At 40.9% G+C, this 19,589-nt stretch overlaps 1 protein-coding gene across 1 annotated transcript in view; it reads left to right on the forward strand.

Moving 5' to 3' along the window:
* The window catches only part of LOC139459485 (uncharacterized), a 30,362-nt gene that overhangs the window by 3,546 nt on the left and 7,227 nt on the right, over nt 1-19,589 (forward strand). The window contains exons 2-7 of the mRNA XM_071240930.1: nt 231-392; nt 588-1,541; nt 2,653-4,963; nt 12,638-12,795; nt 13,823-13,989; nt 18,116-18,242. Of these exons, the coding sequence (XP_071097031.1) occupies nt 231-392; nt 588-1,541; nt 2,653-4,963; nt 12,638-12,795; nt 13,823-13,989; nt 18,116-18,242 (3,879 nt within the window). The remainder of the gene's footprint in view (nt 1-230; nt 393-587; nt 1,542-2,652; nt 4,964-12,637; nt 12,796-13,822; nt 13,990-18,115; nt 18,243-19,589) is intronic.

Consider the following 19,589-nt stretch of genomic DNA (forward strand, 5'->3'; position numbering starts at 1 on the left):
ACGGTTGCCACTTAGGACGAGATGGAAACAGGAATAACGGGTCCTACAAACCCTTCTTGTGCCAATTAATAATATGTTTACTCATATATGATGAGTGGGACCATATCATGCAACGTATTTCAACATGTGTTTTGCAGACGCGGTGTGAGCAGTTTCATTTATCGATTTCAGTATGCATTTACTTGATGAATTACATAGCTGTAGAGTAATAGATATATTTGTTGTTACAGAGGATAACAAGTGTTCAAATCAATCGGAGTCTAATCAATTTGTCACCCCTCGCGACGACGCTGATCACAAATCGCAAGGCGTCATCCTTGTGCACGAGGATCTTCCATCGCTGCCTGTTGGGGGTGACATTCGTGTACGTACAGCCAAGGCTACTCCAACACGCGCAGCAGCTCTCTCCGCCCCAGCAACATTGGACGCAGCCATGGTTACTCCAACACGTGCAGCTCCTCTCTCCGCCCCAGCAACATTGGACACAGCCATGGTTACTCCAACACGTGCAGCTCCTCTCTCCGCCCCAGCAACATTGGACACAGCCATGGTTACTCCAACACGCGCAGCAGCTCTCTCCGCCCCAGCAACATTGGACACAGCCATGGTTACTCCAACACGTGCAGCTCCTCTCTCCGCCCCAGCAACATTGGACACAGCCATGGCTACTCCAACACGTGCAGCTCCTCTCTCCCCCCCAGCAACATTGGACACAGCCATGGCTACTTCAACACGCGCAGCAGCTCTCTCCGCCCCAGCAACATTGGACACAGCCATGGCTACTCCAACACGTGCAGCTCCTCTCTCCCCCCCAGCAACATTGGACACAGCCATGGCTACTCCAACACGTGCAGCTCCTCTCTCCGCCCCAGCAACATTGGACACAGCCATGGCTACTCCAACACGTGCAGCTCCTCTCTCCGCCCCAGCAACATTGGACACAGCCATGGCTACTCCAACACGTGCAGCTCCTCTCTCCGCCCCAGCAACATTGGACACAGCCATGGCTACTCCAACACGTGCAGCTCCTCTCTCCGCCCCAGCAACATTGGACACAGCCATGGCTACTTCAACACGTGCAGCTCCTCTCTCCGCCCCAGCAACATTGGACACAGCCATGGCTACTTCAACACGTGCAGCTCCTCTCTCCGCCCCAGCAACATTGGACACAGCCATGGCTACTTCAACACGCGCAGCTCCTCTCTCCGCCCCAGCAACATTGGACACAGCCATGGCTACTTCAACACGCGCAGCAGCTCTCTCCGCCCCAGCAACATTGGACACAGCCATGGCTACTTCAACACGTGCAGCTCCTCTCTCCGCCCCAGCAACATTGGACACAGCCATGGCTACTTCAACACGCGCAGCTCCTCTCTCCGCTCCAGACACAGCAATGCATCTCACTCAATTGCCTAAAATCAGCGCTCAACGAGGTGTCAAGAGAAATGATCCCGGTAACTGCACGTGTGTATCACATTCACAAATTAATAGTGAAACGTCAAAGAAACATAAGACCTCGCCTCAGCAAAACAATATATCAGGTAACGCATAGCACAGCTCAGGTTATCAAACAGCGTCGTCAGTAATGCAGCTTCATGTCGCTGAAAAAATACACAAAATGACCCAGCAATCAACTGCAGATACACCTCTTTGGAAGAGAGTGCATTTTGTCTTCAGTAATCGTGTAATTGTATTGAATCATATATACAGCAAATGAGGAAGTAGTGTTACCAATAGCATACCGGATCACCTATGACATTTCCGAATGTATTATAAATGTTAAGTATGCTTCAAGAAAATGTGTTGGGGAGAGGTGTGAGTAGGGATATAGATATGTGTATGAATGTATCTTCGGGCGGTGTGTGTGTGTGTGTGTGTTTTGGGAAAAGGGTGGTGGTGTGGTGTGGTGAGGTATCTGTGTGTGTGTATCTTGGGGCGTGGCGGTGAGATGTGTGTGTGTGTGTTTGTTGGGGCGGGCATGGCGAGTTGTGTGTGCAAGTGTGCTGGGGTTGGTCAGGTGTGTGTATCTTGGAGCGGATGTGGTGATGTGTGTTGGTATGTGTGTGTGTGTTGGGGTGGGGTAGGTGAGGTATGTGTTTGTATATGTGTGTGTTGGGGTTGGGGTGGTGAGGTGTGTGTGTGTGTATCTTTGGGCGGGTGTGGTGATGCGTGTGTGTGTTGATGTGGGGTAGTAATGTGTGTGTGTGTGTGTGAATGGTGCATTATTTAGATCAAAATGTTTGCTCAGTTCACAAAGCTTCAAATGAACATGTATCCATTGATAAAACAATAACCCCATTGGATCCCGCTTTAGAATAGGTCCCCTCAAAATTGGATCTGGTGGTGAGGCTCGGTGACTCGTTTGACTCGTCTGAATATTTGCACGTCGCCGTGATATTATAGCTGGATTATTGCTGACTGGCGCTCAGCAACATTTACTCACCACCTGATATTACAATAACAAATTCGAGTCATCAAATTATTGAATTTCATCAGATTTCAGCACACCTCTTTATGAAAGCATAACACTCTTAAATGTGATAGAAAGTGAATTGAGCTATATTTCTTAGGAATGCTTAAATCTTGAAATAATCTTGCTAACATTGTGGATGCATCGTATGATTAATCAGTGACGCAAGTATTTACGTACAGGTATTGCAGACCCCGCCAGCGACTGTACAAAGCCAGGTGACTTCACTGAACAGATTAACTTGTTACAACCTGAGACCCTTCTGATGCCTGTCCTATCAAAGGAATGGGAACACAGCACCACTCCAACCTTCCAACAATCACAGGAAATAGCTACACATCCAAGTCAGTTCTCGCCAAACAGACCACCACAGTCAAGGCAGTTGTCACCAGACAGAATACCACAGTCAAGTCAGTTCTCACAAGACACAAAACCACAGTCAAGTCAGTTCTCACCAGACACAACACCACAGTCAAGTCAGTTGTCACCAGAGAGAATACCACAGTCAAGTCAGTTGTCACCAGAGAGAATGCCACAGTCAAGTCAGTTGTCACCAGACAAAACACCACAGTCAAGTCAGTTATCACCAGACAGAACACTTCAGTCAGGTCAGTTCTCACCAGAGAGAATACCACAGTCAAGTCAGTTGTCACCAGACAGAATATCACAATCAAGTCAGTTCTCACCAGACACATCACCACAGTCAAGTCAGTTGTCACCAGAGAGAATACCACAGTCAAATCAGTTGTCACCAGAGAGAATGCCACAGTCAAGTCAGTTGTCACCAGACAGAATATCACAAACAAGTCAGTTCTCACCAGACATAACACCACAGTCAAGTCCGTTATCACAAGACAAATCACCACAGTCAAGTCCGTTCTCACCAGGCAGAACACTACAGTCAGGTCAGTTCTCACAAGACAGAACACCACAGTCAGGTCAGTTCTCACAAGACAGAACACCACAGTCAAGTCCGTTCTCACACGACAGAATACCACAGTCAAGTCAGTTCTCACCAGGCAGAACACTACAGTCAGGTCAGTTCTCACCAGACATAACACTACAGTCAAGTCCGTTCTCGCCAGACATACCACCACAGTCAAATCAGTTATTACCAGACGGGACACTACAGTCAAGTCTGTTCTCACAAGACAGAACACTACAGTCAAGTCAGTTCTCACAAGACAGAACACCACAGTCAGGTCAGTTCTCAGAGGACAGAACACCACAGTCAGGTCAGTTATCACCAGGCAGAACACCACAGTCAAGTCAGTTATCACCAGACAGAACACCACAGTCAAGTCCGTTCTCACCAGGCACAACACCACAGTCAAGTCCGTTCTCACACGACAGAACACCACAGTCAAGTCAGTTCTCACCAGTCAGAACACTACAGTCAGGTCAGTTCTCACCAGACATAACACTACAGTCAAGTCCGTTCTCGCCAGACATACCACCACAGTCAAATCAGTTATCACCAGACGGGACACTACAGTTAAGTCAGTTATCACCAGGCAGAACACTACAGTCAGGTCAGTTCTCACAAGACAGAACACCACAGTCAGGTCAGTTATCACCAGGCAGAACACCACAGTCAAGTCAGTTCTCACAAGACAGAACACTACAGTCAGGTCCGTTCTCACAAGACAGAACACCACAGTCAAGTCAGTTCTCACAGGACAGAACACCACAGTCAAGTCAGTTCTCACCAGTCAGAACACTACAGTCAGGTCAGTTCTCACCAGACATAACACTACAGTCAAGTCCGTTCTCGCCAGACATACCACCACAGTCAAATCAGTTATCACCAGACGGGACACTACAGTTAAGTCAGTTATCACCAGGCAGAACACTACAGTCAGGTCAGTTCTCACAAGACAGAACACTACAGTCAGGTCAGTTCTCACAAGACAGAACACCACAGTCAAGTCAGTTCTCACAAGACAGAACACCACAGTCAAGTCAGTTCTTACAAGACAGAACACCACAGTCAAGTCAGTTCTCACAGGACAGAACACCACAGTCAAGTCAGTTGTCACCAGACACAATACCACAGTCAAGTCCGTTCTCACAGGACAGAACACTCCAGTCAAGTCCGTTCTCACCAGGCACAACACTACAGTCAAGACAGTTCTCACAAGACAGAACACCACAGTCTAGTCAGTTGTCACCAGACAGACCATCACTGTCAAATCAGTTGTTCCCTAACAGAACATTCCAGTCAAGTCCATTGTCGCCAGACAGAATCCCACAGTCAAGTCAGTTATCACCAGACGGGACACCACAGTTAAGTCAGTTAACAACAGACAGAACACCACAGTCAAGTCAGTTATCACCAGACAGAACACCACAGTCAAGTCCGTTCTCACCAGGCACAACACTACAGTCAAGTCAGTTATCACCAGACAGAACACCACAGTCAAGTCAATTCTCTTCAGACATGTGTTCCATCTGTGGTGACCAAGCAACTGGTAGAAACTATGGTGCTTTGAGGTAGGAGTTTGTATGCAGTATGTGACTTTTCACAAACCGAATATATTTTGTTAGGTTTATTATTTGTATGTAAATCAATACCGGTGTATCACGTTACAATGACTAATTGAGAGACCACAATGTATAACCATTTCGGGATAAAAGGATATGAGGGGAAGTAGTAAAAGGAATATAAAAGTGTGTCGTAATCTGATTGGTTGAAAAACGAAGGCGATTTGAGAATCCCTTAAATCTCTAACACTTTTACTTCATTACTTTCTCAATCCCAAATTTGAAAAAACCCATACTGTGGTACTAAGCATGGCTGCATGATATTGAACTATGTAATCATAATGTAGCATCGGACATCATTTTTGTCGCTGATGCGTCAAATTTGGAAATGTCCTCCACATGTCTACCCTAATAACTTCACCCTTGAATAGTGTAGCCCTTATCGGAAGACTTCTCAGCAAGAGTCATATGAAGACTGGTAGAAGATACGGGAACAACACATGCTTATTGTAATCAATGAACAAATTTTACTGAGCAGAACGTGCGTTGTACTTATACGTTAAACCCGTGTAACCACACAACAACCTCTGCGAAGTCATGCCGCGTGTCCTTTGGCGAGAAGGTACACCTTTACCTTCAAATGTCGCTCTGGCGAGAAGACACCAGACCCGTGAAGATCCGGGATAGAATAGGTCTTCAGCAATCCATGCTTGCCGTAAAAGGCGACTATGCTTGTCGTAAGAGGGGACTAACGGAATCGGGTGGTCAGGCTCACTGACTTGGTTGATGCATGTCATCGTATCTTAATTGCGTGGATCGATGCTCATGATGTCAATCACTGGATGGTCTGGTCGGGACTCGATCATTTACAGACCGCCGTCATATAGCTGGAATATTGCTGAGTGCGTTGTTAAATAACAAAGAAAGAAAGAGAAGACACCATTCGGACTTGCGTAGGTGCCATCTCGCAATGATGTTAATTAACAGTAAACTGGTGTTAGATTAATTAGCAGAAGAGAGAAAGACTTCAAGTTATTGGAATAATTAAATAACACAACGAACAGAGTTGGGTTAATATAGAAACATATCCGTATAGTGTAAGGGACGCTTAAGGATTCTCTATAGATGTTACAACGGTACTCGTAGTCGTCTCAGAGATAAGGAAGAACTTGTACGGTAGTCCGGATCTGCCCTAAAACATACATAGCCTAATTTGATATAAACATGATGGGTATGGACAGTAGAAAGGCACTAGGTAACAACAATACTGATAATACATTTAGAGTTATTGTTCCTTCTTTTCGGCATATATACTTGAACAAATCATTCTAGATAAAACAAATTTACACTTTATACATAGCTCATCATGCACAATTAATAAAATATAAATTATACGTATAATAGATGTACAGTGAATAGCCCTGCACAAATAAGTTTACTACATATTAATATACTACATGTAATGTTCTCAGGTTGTCGTATCAGCTGAGAACTACATAACGAACGCTGGGTTTGGTTAACCTCTGTTTACTGATATACTAAGAGATGTCAGCCTGTTACAGGCTGACGGCTTACTGGGACTCACGCCGCGCATGCGTATAGATGTACAATGCCAATAGTCTAAGATGCTTGTATCCTGACGGATAATTATGGATCATATATTATTATAGGTATATTAATGTCAATCTGTTACGTCCCTCTTCTTCAAGATATCTTCACAGGGAGTAACAATTTTCAGCTTAATCACTTTTAACTTTATCATTAACTTATAAATTATCAACATCAACTTTAAACAGTCACTCTTGATCAGTCACAGATTTAATTTATCAGGTCTGCGAATAGCTTTGCCTGATCTGGTTTTATAGTGATATTCATCACAATCGCTGACACTGTCACTTAATGTCATTGGAACACATCTCTCACATGGTTTTCTACGTTGTGGGGTTCTATCAGGAACTCTTTTGTTGTTCAGCTGGTTCTTGTTTCCTTTGTCAGCTATTACTTCTCTGTGTTCATTTGGTGTTATAGTTTCATTCTGTCTATTAGTTTCTTCTTCTCTAAAGGTTACCTTCTTTCTTGGAGAAATTAAGTCTAATATGTGTCGTCGATTTCTTCTTAATACACGACCATTTGGAGTTTCAATTAAGTATGACCTTGGCTCTGTGCACTTCTGCTTGACAGTACCTGGAGTCCTCAGTCCTGTTGTTTGATCTTGAATACGGACTCTCTGTCCAGTTGCTAATGGTGGCAAGTCGTGGGCTTGCCTGTCATGATACATTCTCTGTGAGTCTTGACGCATTTTCAGGTTAGCTCGGATGTTGTCTCTGTCATGTTTGTCGTTGTGCGTCTTGCATGGTAGTTTACTCATCAATCTTCTATCGCTGAGTAATGCTCCTGGTGATGGTAGGTAATTATCTATAGGTGTGGTCCTTATAGTACTATTAGACACAGCAGCGCCATATAAGGATCCATATGGTCTCCTTTAGACTTTATTAGGGTACTCTTCACTGTCTTGATAGACCTTTCTATGAAGCCATTTGACTGGGGGTAATGTGGTGAACTGGTTGTATGGTCGAAACACCACTCTTCGGCAAACTTTCTGTAATCTTTGCTATCAAAGTGTCTGTCATTATCGCTGATTATTTTATCTGGTACTCCATTTTCTGCAAATATACTATTAGTAGCTGTGATTACAGCAATACTTGTGCAGAGCTTTGGTAAAATTTCTTATGACCGGAAACTTTGAGTAGTAGTCTGCGACGGTAAGAAACTCGTTGTTATCATGATGAAATAGGTCTGTACCTACTATCTCCCATGGTCTTGTTGGGATCTCATGAGGCATCAGGGTTTCTTTAGCTTGTGACTCTTGATGGCTTTGGCATGTAGGGCATTATTTTACAGCTTGATCAATATCTTTGTTTATTCCATCCCAGAATACACATGATCTGGCTCTCAACTTGCACTTGGTTTCACCTTGGTGACCTGCATGTATCTTCTGTAGTACTTCATGTTGCATTTCTTGGGGAATTATGACTCTCTCTCCTTTAAGGATGAGGCCATCTTCAACTGATAATTCGTCTCTGTAACACCAGTACGGGCGGATTGGTCCTGGTATTTCTATGAATGTGCTAGGCCATCCTTCAACAATTATGTCACGTAGTTCGCTGAGCGTTTGGCCTTGACTTGTGCATGACTTAAGCGTTGTTAGCTTGTCTGATGAAAACTGTTCTGGGCTAACCTTGACGTCCACGTGAATTTTTCTTGTATTCTTATTGTTTGGTAGTCTTGATAGCCCACCAGCCAGGGTCATTTCTTTTCCTGGTCTGTATCTGATTTTGACATCATAGTTTTGGAGACGTAAAAGCATTCTCTGTAATCTTGGTGGGGCTGCAGTCAAGTTCTTCAGCTTGATCATTTCTAAAGATTTGTGGTCTGTCTCTATAATAAATGGCTTTCCATACACATATGTATGGAATCTTTCACATCCAAATACAACTGCCTATGTTGGCATACCATTGTTCAGTGTCAGTCAGACTCTTTGATGCAAATGCTATTGGTTTTCCGTCTTGTGTTAATTCTGCTCCAAGTCCGCGTAAGGATGCATCAACTTGGATCACTGTCTCTTTGCTTGGATCAAAGAAGCTCAGTGTGCCTTTGTCATGGGATTCGGACCAGCAGAATTCTGAGTCCTTCTTGATTAAGTCACGAAGTGAAGCTCGTGTTGTGATAATTTTCGTACAAAATGTCCCATGTAATTTACTATGCCAAGGAATTCTTGTAATTCTTTTTGGGTCTGTGGTGTCTTGATTGACTTTATGTCTTCAACTTTCTTTGGGTCTGGGTGAGCTCCTCTCTCATCATATACCATGCCAAAAAAACTGATCTGCTTTACTTTGATTTCACACTTTTGGCTATTGAACACAAGTCCATGTTCTTTAGCTCTCTTCATGAGGTTGTCAAGATTGGCATCATGCTCTCCCTTCTGTTTTGCCGTGACCGGCAACATCATCTGAATATACAAGACTTGATACCCAGTCTGTTGGTTCTGTAACTCTTTTGATTACCCCTTGGTTTTCGATCATTGTCAACTCTTCTTTGATTTCATTTTTCAACTGAATTGGGCACTTTCTCGGCGAGTGAACTACTGGACTAACATCTGGATCCGTAACAATATGATATGTTCCGGGAGAGTTGCCTATGGAATCAAATCTGTCTGGGTACTGTGATTTCAAATCTTCTATTGATTTGATGTTTGTTAGATTCTTTGTTGTTCTGTCATTTTTCTTGATGCTGTTTTCTCTTATCTTCTGCTCAGGAGCATTGTCTCCCGTTTTCTTGTCAGTGGCACAGTTTATGGTTATCAGTTTCATATTTTTACAGTCTTTCAATCCTAAGATTGCTGGGCCATCAGTTTCTGCTGCGTAGAACTTGGCATGCATCCAGTTTCCATCCATGTAGCAACATGGTAATGTGATTATTCCATACTGTGGAGTCCTTGTTCCGTTATATGCTGTGAGGATTGTTCCAGGTTTTGCTTGTACTGATCCAGGTATAGGGTATCCTACTGTATCTATTTTCTCTGGGAACATGCGTCTGAATGTCCGTAGTGGAAGAATATTTCCTTGTGCACCTGTGTCCACGTTTACTTTCAATTCTGTCTTTATTTCTTTTATTTTATTTGCAAGTTCAATGTCCAGTCTTGCAAATACTTCGTCTCTGTCATCTTCAGTGTTCACTGACGAGATTCTGGTTTCTTCAAAGCATAAATTTTCAAATTCTTCACTAAGTTCAGCATGGTCATCAGTCCATTCATTTCCGACTGCATCAACATTTCTTCTTTTGTAATGATAATCTTTTCCAAACTCCTTTCTTCCCGTCCTTGATTGGCATCTGTGGTTATAGTCATGTCTTCCACGTCCTCTGCCTCTCTGTGATCCTCTGTATGTCTACAAACATACTTCCAGTGATTCTTGCCTCCACAATTAGAACAAGTTGTTCCTATGGCAGGGCATTTCTGTTTGATGTGGTGCGATCCTCCGCATGATCCACATTGCTGTCTACCTCTCTGTATAGCATGAATTCTGTTCTGTTGAGTGTGAACATCCTGTAACTGAGACATGTGTTGAATTAATGCTTCATGAGTACGCCCACATTCAATGGCATTTTCTAATGTTAGGGTATGTTCCTTCCCTAGCAATTCCTTCTGTAATTCTGGATATCTAGTGCCAATAATTAACTGTTCAATAAGCCTCTCACCAAACTCTGCTTCTGTAAATCTGCACTTGAATGCTTGTAGTTTACTTCTTGTTACAAAATCATCAATACTCTCATTTTCTCCTTGTCTCTATTTCTGTAGATAAAATCGTTGAACACGAAAGTTTATCTTAGGCTCTTTCTGACTATGAAATTTGTTCCAAACTACTTCTGGATTATTCTTTTCTTCTTCTGACAAACACCATGAAAAAAAACCCTTCATCACCGGTATACAGTAAAATATAGTCAACTTGTTTTTCAACTTTTGGTTTCTTTCACGGAAAAATAAAGTTCACATTTCTGACGAAATAATCTGAAAGCTCCCACTTGGTCTGGGTAACAAGATGCTAGTATCCTGACGGATAATTATGGATCATATATTATTATAGGTATATTAATGTCAGTCTGTTACACTACATAACCACAGTTTCACTTGCTTGTAGAAAATACCAGCATTATAGTTCCACAAAATACTACTATACGTATATACATGATACATATACACGTATCACCTCTGATCAGTTTATATCTATGTTATAAAATGTACACTTGGCTAATACCTCAGTCAAATACAAAAATAAGTTGAATAAAGAATACATAGAGGTTATCACGCGACCTTTTATATTTGCATCTCTATCCGCATATGACCCCAACGGATATCGTTTTTTATATGTTGGCATTATTCTGCCGAGAAACTTACCCATTATATGATAAATTACAATATCATAATACAATACTAGCTAAAATACTATTATACGACAATGCTTAAAAATACATATAGTAACCTAAGTTTCCAGATAAATAGAGGTTATCACGCGAGTGTGTTTGGGGATGGTAAATATCCTGCATTGGGAATAAACATTGTATTTAGCGAGCCTTGACGAGCTAAATACACGGTGTTTATTCCTAATACGAAACATTGCAACTAATTCCGAAACATTGCGACATTTTTCTGGAATGCGCGCATTAATATGTATTACGTCACAGGGCAAGTGATGTGTCAGTCGGACAGTGACAGTAGCCAATATAGTTCCAACTGAAATCTGTTTCTTATACAGTGGCGAAGCAACATATTCGCAAAACAACAATTGTTTTTAATTGCCTTTCGTGGCAATCCATCGGTCCGTCCGCTAGAGTAACTGCCCTTTGTCAAAGGGAAGCTACCCTAACCCTAGACTATGAGACGTCACGGCCACGGTCAGACGTTGTTGACAGTCGGTTTGTCCTGTCATAACGTTAAGAAGTGTACTCAGATGTACACACAGAGACAAAACGAAACAAGGTAACAATTCAAACATATTTCGGCCAAATCCAACTATTTTAATTTGTGGAGAAGGTTTCAAACCGCAGAGATCTACAAGCACAAACATGGCTACTGATCCCGCTTGACTAGGCCTCGTGCCGTCGCAAAATTGTTTCGAAATTCATATCTCCAAAGTTGCCAAAACTTATAAAATGCCAAAGCTACGTCAGAGTAAGACACTGGTTTTCAGTATATTAGACTGTTCTTTTGATAATGATAGCAATTATCCCTGTAGTTTATCCAGATTCCCGATGGTTAATTCTGACTCGATCGCCGAATGACGAGGGCGACGCCATGTTTGTTTAGAAACAGTGAAAGTAGTCCCTACTTGACCTTGATATTTGCATCTCTATCCGCATATGACCCCAACGGATATCGTTTTTATCCGTTGGCTTTATCTTGCCGAGAAACTTACTCATTATATGATAAATATATAGAACTAGTGATAATTAACTGAACTTATCCTATATGATGCAGTGAAGAGAATGTGCTGAGAATATGTGCAGACTGACCAGTAGAAGTTCTGACCAGGGTCCCCACATGATTGCAGAGATCATGCACAAACTAGAGAACAATAAGCACCTAATCACGGGCCAAGCCTGTTACGGACCCAGTGACAATAGGACAATTGCCATGAACCTAAAAAAAAGAAACGTCTGAACGACCCAAGCTATCTACCGAAACCAGTTTACCTCGTAGATTAGTTGATTTGTGCAAGTGCTGAAGTTAACACAGGTATTTAAGGAAATAAGTGTTAAATATTTAGGTTTAGCTTATTAATTTAATTCATTCATTTTAGTTTACTATAACGATATTCTATTTACAAGCATACTGCTACATAGACGTGGTGTAATTTACAGATACAATCAATAGAGTAGAGAAATTATCGGCTTCAAAATACACACACACATCCTTTCGATGTGTCATTTTTTCTCTCCTTAAATAATGTCACCGCCCCTGTAAGAAATCACCCTTCTCCGAGGCTTTAACGAATATTAATCCAAACGATAAAGAACTAATTTGAAATGTTGTGTTAAGTATTAGGTAGTAAGGAATCAAGAAAATTATATTGCATGTTCAGTGAGAATTTCGTTGTTGCCATCTGTGAAGTTTCATTCTTCTTTCAGTTGTGAAGCTTGCAAAGCCTTCTTTCGGCGCACAATCATTCGGAGTCTGATCTACACGTGTCCTGCTCAAAGCGCGTGCGTCATTGACCGGCTTACACGGAGTAGATGTCAGTTTTGCAGGTTTAAGAAATGTCTTCTCCAGGGCATGGACCAAGAAGGTAGGACCTCGATGGGAGCGACACACTTTGGTTGTACAGCGTGATAAACGTATCACCAGCTTGAAAAATTATAATTATAATTCGACAAACATTTAGGAGATAAACATACTGTGTTTTCAATGTAGAGCTAGGTTACCTGTAGATTTAACCCCGCTAAATTGAATTTGGAACCGAACGCGCAGCGTGAGGTTTCAAATGTTAAATTTAGCGGGGTTTAATCTACAGGTAACCTAGCTCAACATTGAAAACACAGTATGTTTATCTCCATTCTACCATGACTAAATATAATGCGAACTCTTTGGTGTTAGCAAATATACTGAGTGAAGCGGTATGGGTTGAGTTCAGTGTTTTGAGTGGGTTATCGATCTGAATTAAGGAATCACCGAGCAAAATATGGTGCTGTATATATATACTCAAGCAGTTTGTTTACACCGTAATATTTCACTCGAACATATGACAGGCATTGAAAGCATATAAGCACGGCAACTTGGTAAGCTAACTTGAGGTGTGCATCCCTAAAGAAAGCAAAAAGCAGGCTTTGCAAGGCTTTCGCTCTACATCGCGCGTCACCATTATGACGTCATATCCCTCATTGTGACGCAAAAGATATGACGTCACAGTCGTATATAGAAAAGCGCCAGAATTCAAGCTCTCTGTTGTCTCCAAAACGTAAATACATTCCCTTTGTTGATTTATGTCGTGTTTTTCTGCACGAAATGTATTGCCACACATCCTTTGAATATTGTAGTAACCGCATCTGTGCATTTTGTAACCTGTAATTGTAGATATATTTATTCAAATATGCCTACCGACAAAGACTGAAAATAGTACTATTCTGTGAGTATTAGCTTCCGCGGTGATGCGGCCGTCAAACCAGCTATTTCAATCAGAGGGGGTTTATTGTGATTTAATAGCCTCTGATTGACCAATCAGAATCGAGTAAATTTCAAATTCATGGTAGAATATATTGTCATTGTTACCAGCACTATTAAACGTAGATTGTAAACTCCCATCTTTTTATCAACAGATGTTCAGCAAGGAAGTAGTGTTGCCAAAGGGAACAAGCCCCCTCTCTTCACACATACCACCATGTCAAGCGCCTTCCCTCCACGTGTATTTGATATGTCAATCAAGGAAATTCTGGAAGCTGAATTAGCAATAGAACCAAAGACTGACACATACGTCAACACACAGGTACAGTACCCTAACAGACAGTGAGTACAAAAGTCAACACACGGGTATAGTACCGCACTAGACTGTGGGGCATTGTCTGCACACAGGTACACTATCCTTCCAGACAGAGTACATACGTGAACGTAAAGGTACGATACCAAACGTCACCAGACAGGAACGGTAAATTATCTCTGACTTATTTCTGACATTAATCGTGGGTGCCTGTGGTGAGGAGTTCGTCGCAGCCTTCAGGGGACTTTTCGCTTTCAGACGGTCTTGATACAGCCTGTTTTCAACTGTTGATTTTGAAATTCGACTTTCAGTCATAGTACGAAACTCCCGCTTGATTTCTGGTGCAGATTTGAATCAGTTGCATTCTAGGCAATCTCATTAAAATCAGATCTCAGGTCTCGCCACCGCTAAACAAAGATGTGAGGACATCCGACCAAACAGAGCGTTGCTTACAAGATTAAGAAAGTGACCGTCGAAATGTGGTTTCCAATCACGTAACCTCGAAAAGGTAATCACGTGGCGTTCCTATCGACAATTTACGGGCTGTGCGACTAAATCCGTCATATTCATCGTCTATCTCTCGCTTCAATGGGATAAACATTTGAACGGAAGAGACTGGATAACCCTCTGAAAGTAGTAGCTGCCATACAATCTAGACCATACAGTGGACATTCCAAAATCGTCGAATTCATAATCGAGAACTTTGTCAAAATATTTGGAATGGACGTCGCCAGTTCGAAACTAGTGCCGTATAGCTGGAGAAAGCTGCTTTAATTCTGATTGGCTATATAGCTAATGTCTACTCCTAGTTGGTCATTTCATTGACTCGCGGAAGTCAAAGTTCGCAAAAGGTCGTTCTGACATGATCTGTAATAGGATGTCCTCTGGTCTTTGTTTATCGGTAGCGAAAACTAAGATACGATGTTAATCAGATTGGTAGATTCTCTTGCCGTGTCGTGATATTAGGCCTGCCACGCCTTTGCCACATTTTAACATCCCCGGTATGACGATAACGGTTTTACAGTCGCGAAATGACACTTTTGTACTTGCCATGCTTTCGGGGAACTTGTGATATTATATTGTCCCCCAATAACTCGCCATTGCGTCCTATCACGCTAAGTTCGATTGTTCATGTAAATGTGAGGTCCCTGACATGTGCACACATGTGGGTCTGAACCTGACTCATATTTGTTATGTATTTCGCTACCGTTTTCAGGACCCCTTTTCGACATGTCCAAAGATAGCAGACGTGTTATCACATGTGTAATTACGCGTTAAATAAGTGAACCATATTTAAAGCTTTATTAATAAACCTACTGTGTTTTGAAATTAGAGGTAGTTTAACTATAGATTAGATACTTCTTATACCTCTTTAAATGTTTGAAAACTCGCGCTGAAGAGCGCGGTTCCAAATTTTAAATAAGAGGTATCTAATCTACAGTTCGAGTACCCACAGTTACAATTACAAAAGGTTTCTCTCCTGAACAGACAAGGACACCCGTTGTGTAATAAATACGATAACGTATTCTTATGCATGTAAGCCTTTCAAAATATATATACTTTTAGTTCACACAACCGCTTGTTCTATAAAAGCTTGGTGAAATGTTCGCAAAACACAACCCCTTCTTTCAGATTAGTATTTTTAAGCCTCTTGAAATTAGTTACTTAAGCATTTTCACGATAGCCAGAGGGGCATTTCATTGTCTCAAAGAGCTACCTGTATTTTTGTCAAAACCAACCTGCTTCATGGATGCCCCCGTTTTAGAATGTACTGACGAGGAAGTCAATTGCCTTGTTCCTAGCCTGTTGCCACTTTAGCCCTATTACATGGTTTCTTAAACAAGCTTACTTCGCGTAGTTTCCCTTAGCTTGAAACATTACTTACTCAGCAGTTTGAGGCACGAATAGTGAATGTTAAGGACAATGGTTACCACAAGGGAATGGTGAATATAATGTATAAAGTGAACACCTTGGAACAATGGAGAGAACGAATAATTCCTCTTCATGGTGTCACAAATGAAGAAAAAAAACCCAGCCCATTGACCTTTAAGAATACATGTCTTTTTTTGTAATGACACTTTGATGAAGTTATGACAAGACTAGTCTTTGTGTAAATGAAGTGCAATCAGTTTGTGCCTGGTTATAAATAGAGGTTATCACGCAACTGTGATTTTGAATGGAAATACCCTGCATGTTTGATAAACATTCCTTTTAGCGAACCCTAGCGAGATAAAACACTGTGTTCATTTCTAATAGATTATATATACCATACTAAAACACACAGGCGCGATGACCTCTTTATCATATGATGTTATTCTTGAATGATATCGTCGAAGTTTTCCTTGAATGTCACATTAATATTTTACGTCTCAAGATCAATCACTGTGATTAGTGAGTCTGACAGTGACAACGGGCTATATAGTTCAAACTGAAACTTTTTTAACAGAATCCAAAAACCACAAAAAATCATAATACTTACCGACTCCCTAAGTGGACTACAAGCCCTCCAAAACAAAAATACCCAAAACCGACCTAAATTAATAAATCAAATACTTAAAAGCTCCAACGACCTAACTAAGGCAGGCAAACAAATAACCTTCTTGTGGATACCCGCCCACGTAGGAAATACGGTAATGAAAACGCCGATAAGGCAGCTAAACTATCCCTCAAAATCCCAGAAATAAGCTTAAACTTACCCATCTCAAAATCAGAAATTAAAAGCGTAAACAAGCAAAAAATCACAAAAAAATGGCATAACCTATATCTAAACTCAAATAGCCAAATCAAAAAAGTACTCGGCAAACCTCTAACCAAACCAAAAATTCTCCATCCATCAAAAACAATCGACAGAGTAATCACTTAACTCCAAACAGGACACATCGACCTAAATAACCACCTCAAAAAAAATAAAAAACACACTGCCCACACTGCAAACAACTAGAAATCCCAGAACACGCACTCATCCACTGCACACACTACCTAACACATCGAACCGCATTACAAACCACCCTCAATCTAAACAAGGCTCTCACTCTAGAAGCAATACTAAACCCACAAAATAAACTAGAAAACTTCAAGGCCTTAGGCGTATTCTTAATCAACTAATAAAACGCATCTAAAAACAATATAATCTACCAAATCAAAATTACATAAACAAACAAACATCCACCATTCCCAGCTCTCTTAGTTCTCCTCCCCAATCCCATCGGCATCTATTCCAAATCTCAAAATTCCCAAATTCTATATAAGCAACCCCTAAAGCCCCCTCTTTGGTTGCACACACCACTTTTGCCCCTTTCGGAAACACATTAAATGGCCTGGCCGGGCCCGTGTGCGAGATACGCATCAGTCGGAAAGCGCACGTTAAATCTCCAAAGTAAGTAAGTAAGTAAGGTTTTAACAGAACCAAGAATGTTTATCTAAATTGAACTGTGATCTGTTATCCCAGTTATGTGTTCAGGACCCGACTGTCAATTCTGAGTCGATCGCCGATAGACAATGGTCACTCAATATTTGTAAACACTAAAAGAATTGCGTTGGTTTTTTTCAACATGCCCATATATGATAAACATTGAAAAGAATATCGAGATCAAGTCGTTCAAATATATGCCATAAACAGATAATCATTACTATTATAATTAGTAGAGGGCATATTGAAATTTGGCAATTACTTTGGATTTTCGAGTGTTTTTTTGTTGTTTTTACTCAATAAACACCCCAACAGAAATATTTATGTAAAGTTTGATGTTGGTATCGCCATTTAAACAACTCAACCATAAGATCGTAATCTCCACAAACCATTTGTTTGATAGGCCTTAGAAGTTGAAGGTTGACAAAGTAGAGACACTCCTGGCTAGATCGTCCTTGTTGACCTGTCAAGGCGATGTTTCGGTATTGATCCTCATACCTTATCATTGCTAGATACGGTGTAGGATCTATACCGTAATGTCGTTATCGCACAAACAAATTTTAAGTCGTAATCCATAAATTGTGTCCACTATGTAACCATTTATGATTCGTTGTTTTTTTGTAAACTCAGTGTTAGTGAAGCTGTTGTAGTAGTGGATGTTCATCTGCATGTCTAGTGGGAACCTCTTTAACCTGGTTCTTGTTGTTTCCCCCCCACACACCCCAGAAAGAGGCGGTAACGAAGATATGCCAGGCTGCGGACAAACAGCTGTTAACCTTGGTGACATGGGCAAAGATGATCCCCCACTTCATGGAGCTGTCATTAGAGGACCAAGTGTTACTGCTCAGGGCAGGTAATACCAAACACCAAGCTTAGTGGATCATAAAAGTAAGGATGCAGTATTTATATATACAATAGCAGAATCATGCTTCTGCAGGGAGATATTTGATGTCGCCTGAATTAACTTTGTTATCTATTCATTCTATTCGTTCTCACACAAATAGAATTTGCATGTGGTAATCAATTATCTACAAGATATCACCCGTGTTATTGTCAAAAGTGGTTACATTACACTGATACACTAACAGATACGCTGGGCGCCGCGTTTACCTGTAACCACGTGATCTGATAAGTTGGCCACCATATGTCCATAGTAGGATCACAAGTCAATTAAATGTGAGCGGACAACCTAAAATATCGGCTGAATATCACGGAAAATGTGACAAGACTTTTCGTGTCAGTTGGGTCTGGGATGGTCGAAAACAGGATATCATTAATTCTTTATGTCAGGATATTGTTACAGTTTTTTTGGCTGATATGTCATAAGTATGGTGGCCGAGAGGGGACATCGCTTTCTCGCGGTATAGCAATGTAGCAGGTTAGGGTGGTGTAAATATCACAGTTAAGACCAACGCCTGCGGGGGGTGAGTGGTGACCAAGAAGCCACAAGGTTATTTTCCATACCAATATTCACCCTGGAACATAATTGAACAAATAATAAATAAATAGTTATACACATTACAACATTGCACTTATCACCGTTATTTATGTAATACTTAAAATGCATTCATATTATTATATGATGTTTTCCATATTACTTCAACTGCATTAAATGCCGTTTTATATACAAGATGTATATTATACATACATGAAATATAAACGATGAATAACTAAATTACTATGCCTACCGAATGTATGGCACACAGGTGATAGTAGGCCAAATCACTTGTCACTCAGATCCATCTATAAATAACATACACATGTCATTCGAACTTAAATATAAATATCATAAAATAATACACATAGTAATCTACTGCCATATTAATTCAATCTAAACCTACTACCAACATTATCTCAAATAGAATGTCATAGATAAACCTACATAAATATACACATTACCTATGCTGTAATATGCTCATAATTATACACAACACACATTTCTCATGGCAAACAATATGGCGGACACAAATACTTATATCTGTCGCCTTTATCATATAAAAATATTATAGTACATTACACCAGAGAATCATAAGCATGAATGGTGTGTTTATTATCGTTACTGTACTTGTGACATAAATTACATTCATACACTCAAATCACACAAGTATATCCTACACTAAAATAATGTTTACATTATACATGCTGTACTAAAACAAATATTACATCCTACATAATGTTTATAATCAAGTATTAAAACTAA

This window comes from Haliotis cracherodii, unplaced genomic scaffold (genome assembly GCF_022045235.1).
Source record: "Haliotis cracherodii isolate W230 unplaced genomic scaffold, xgHalCrac1.p SCAF_13, whole genome shotgun sequence".
Classification (NCBI taxonomy): Eukaryota; Metazoa; Mollusca; class Gastropoda; order Lepetellida; family Haliotidae; genus Haliotis; species Haliotis cracherodii.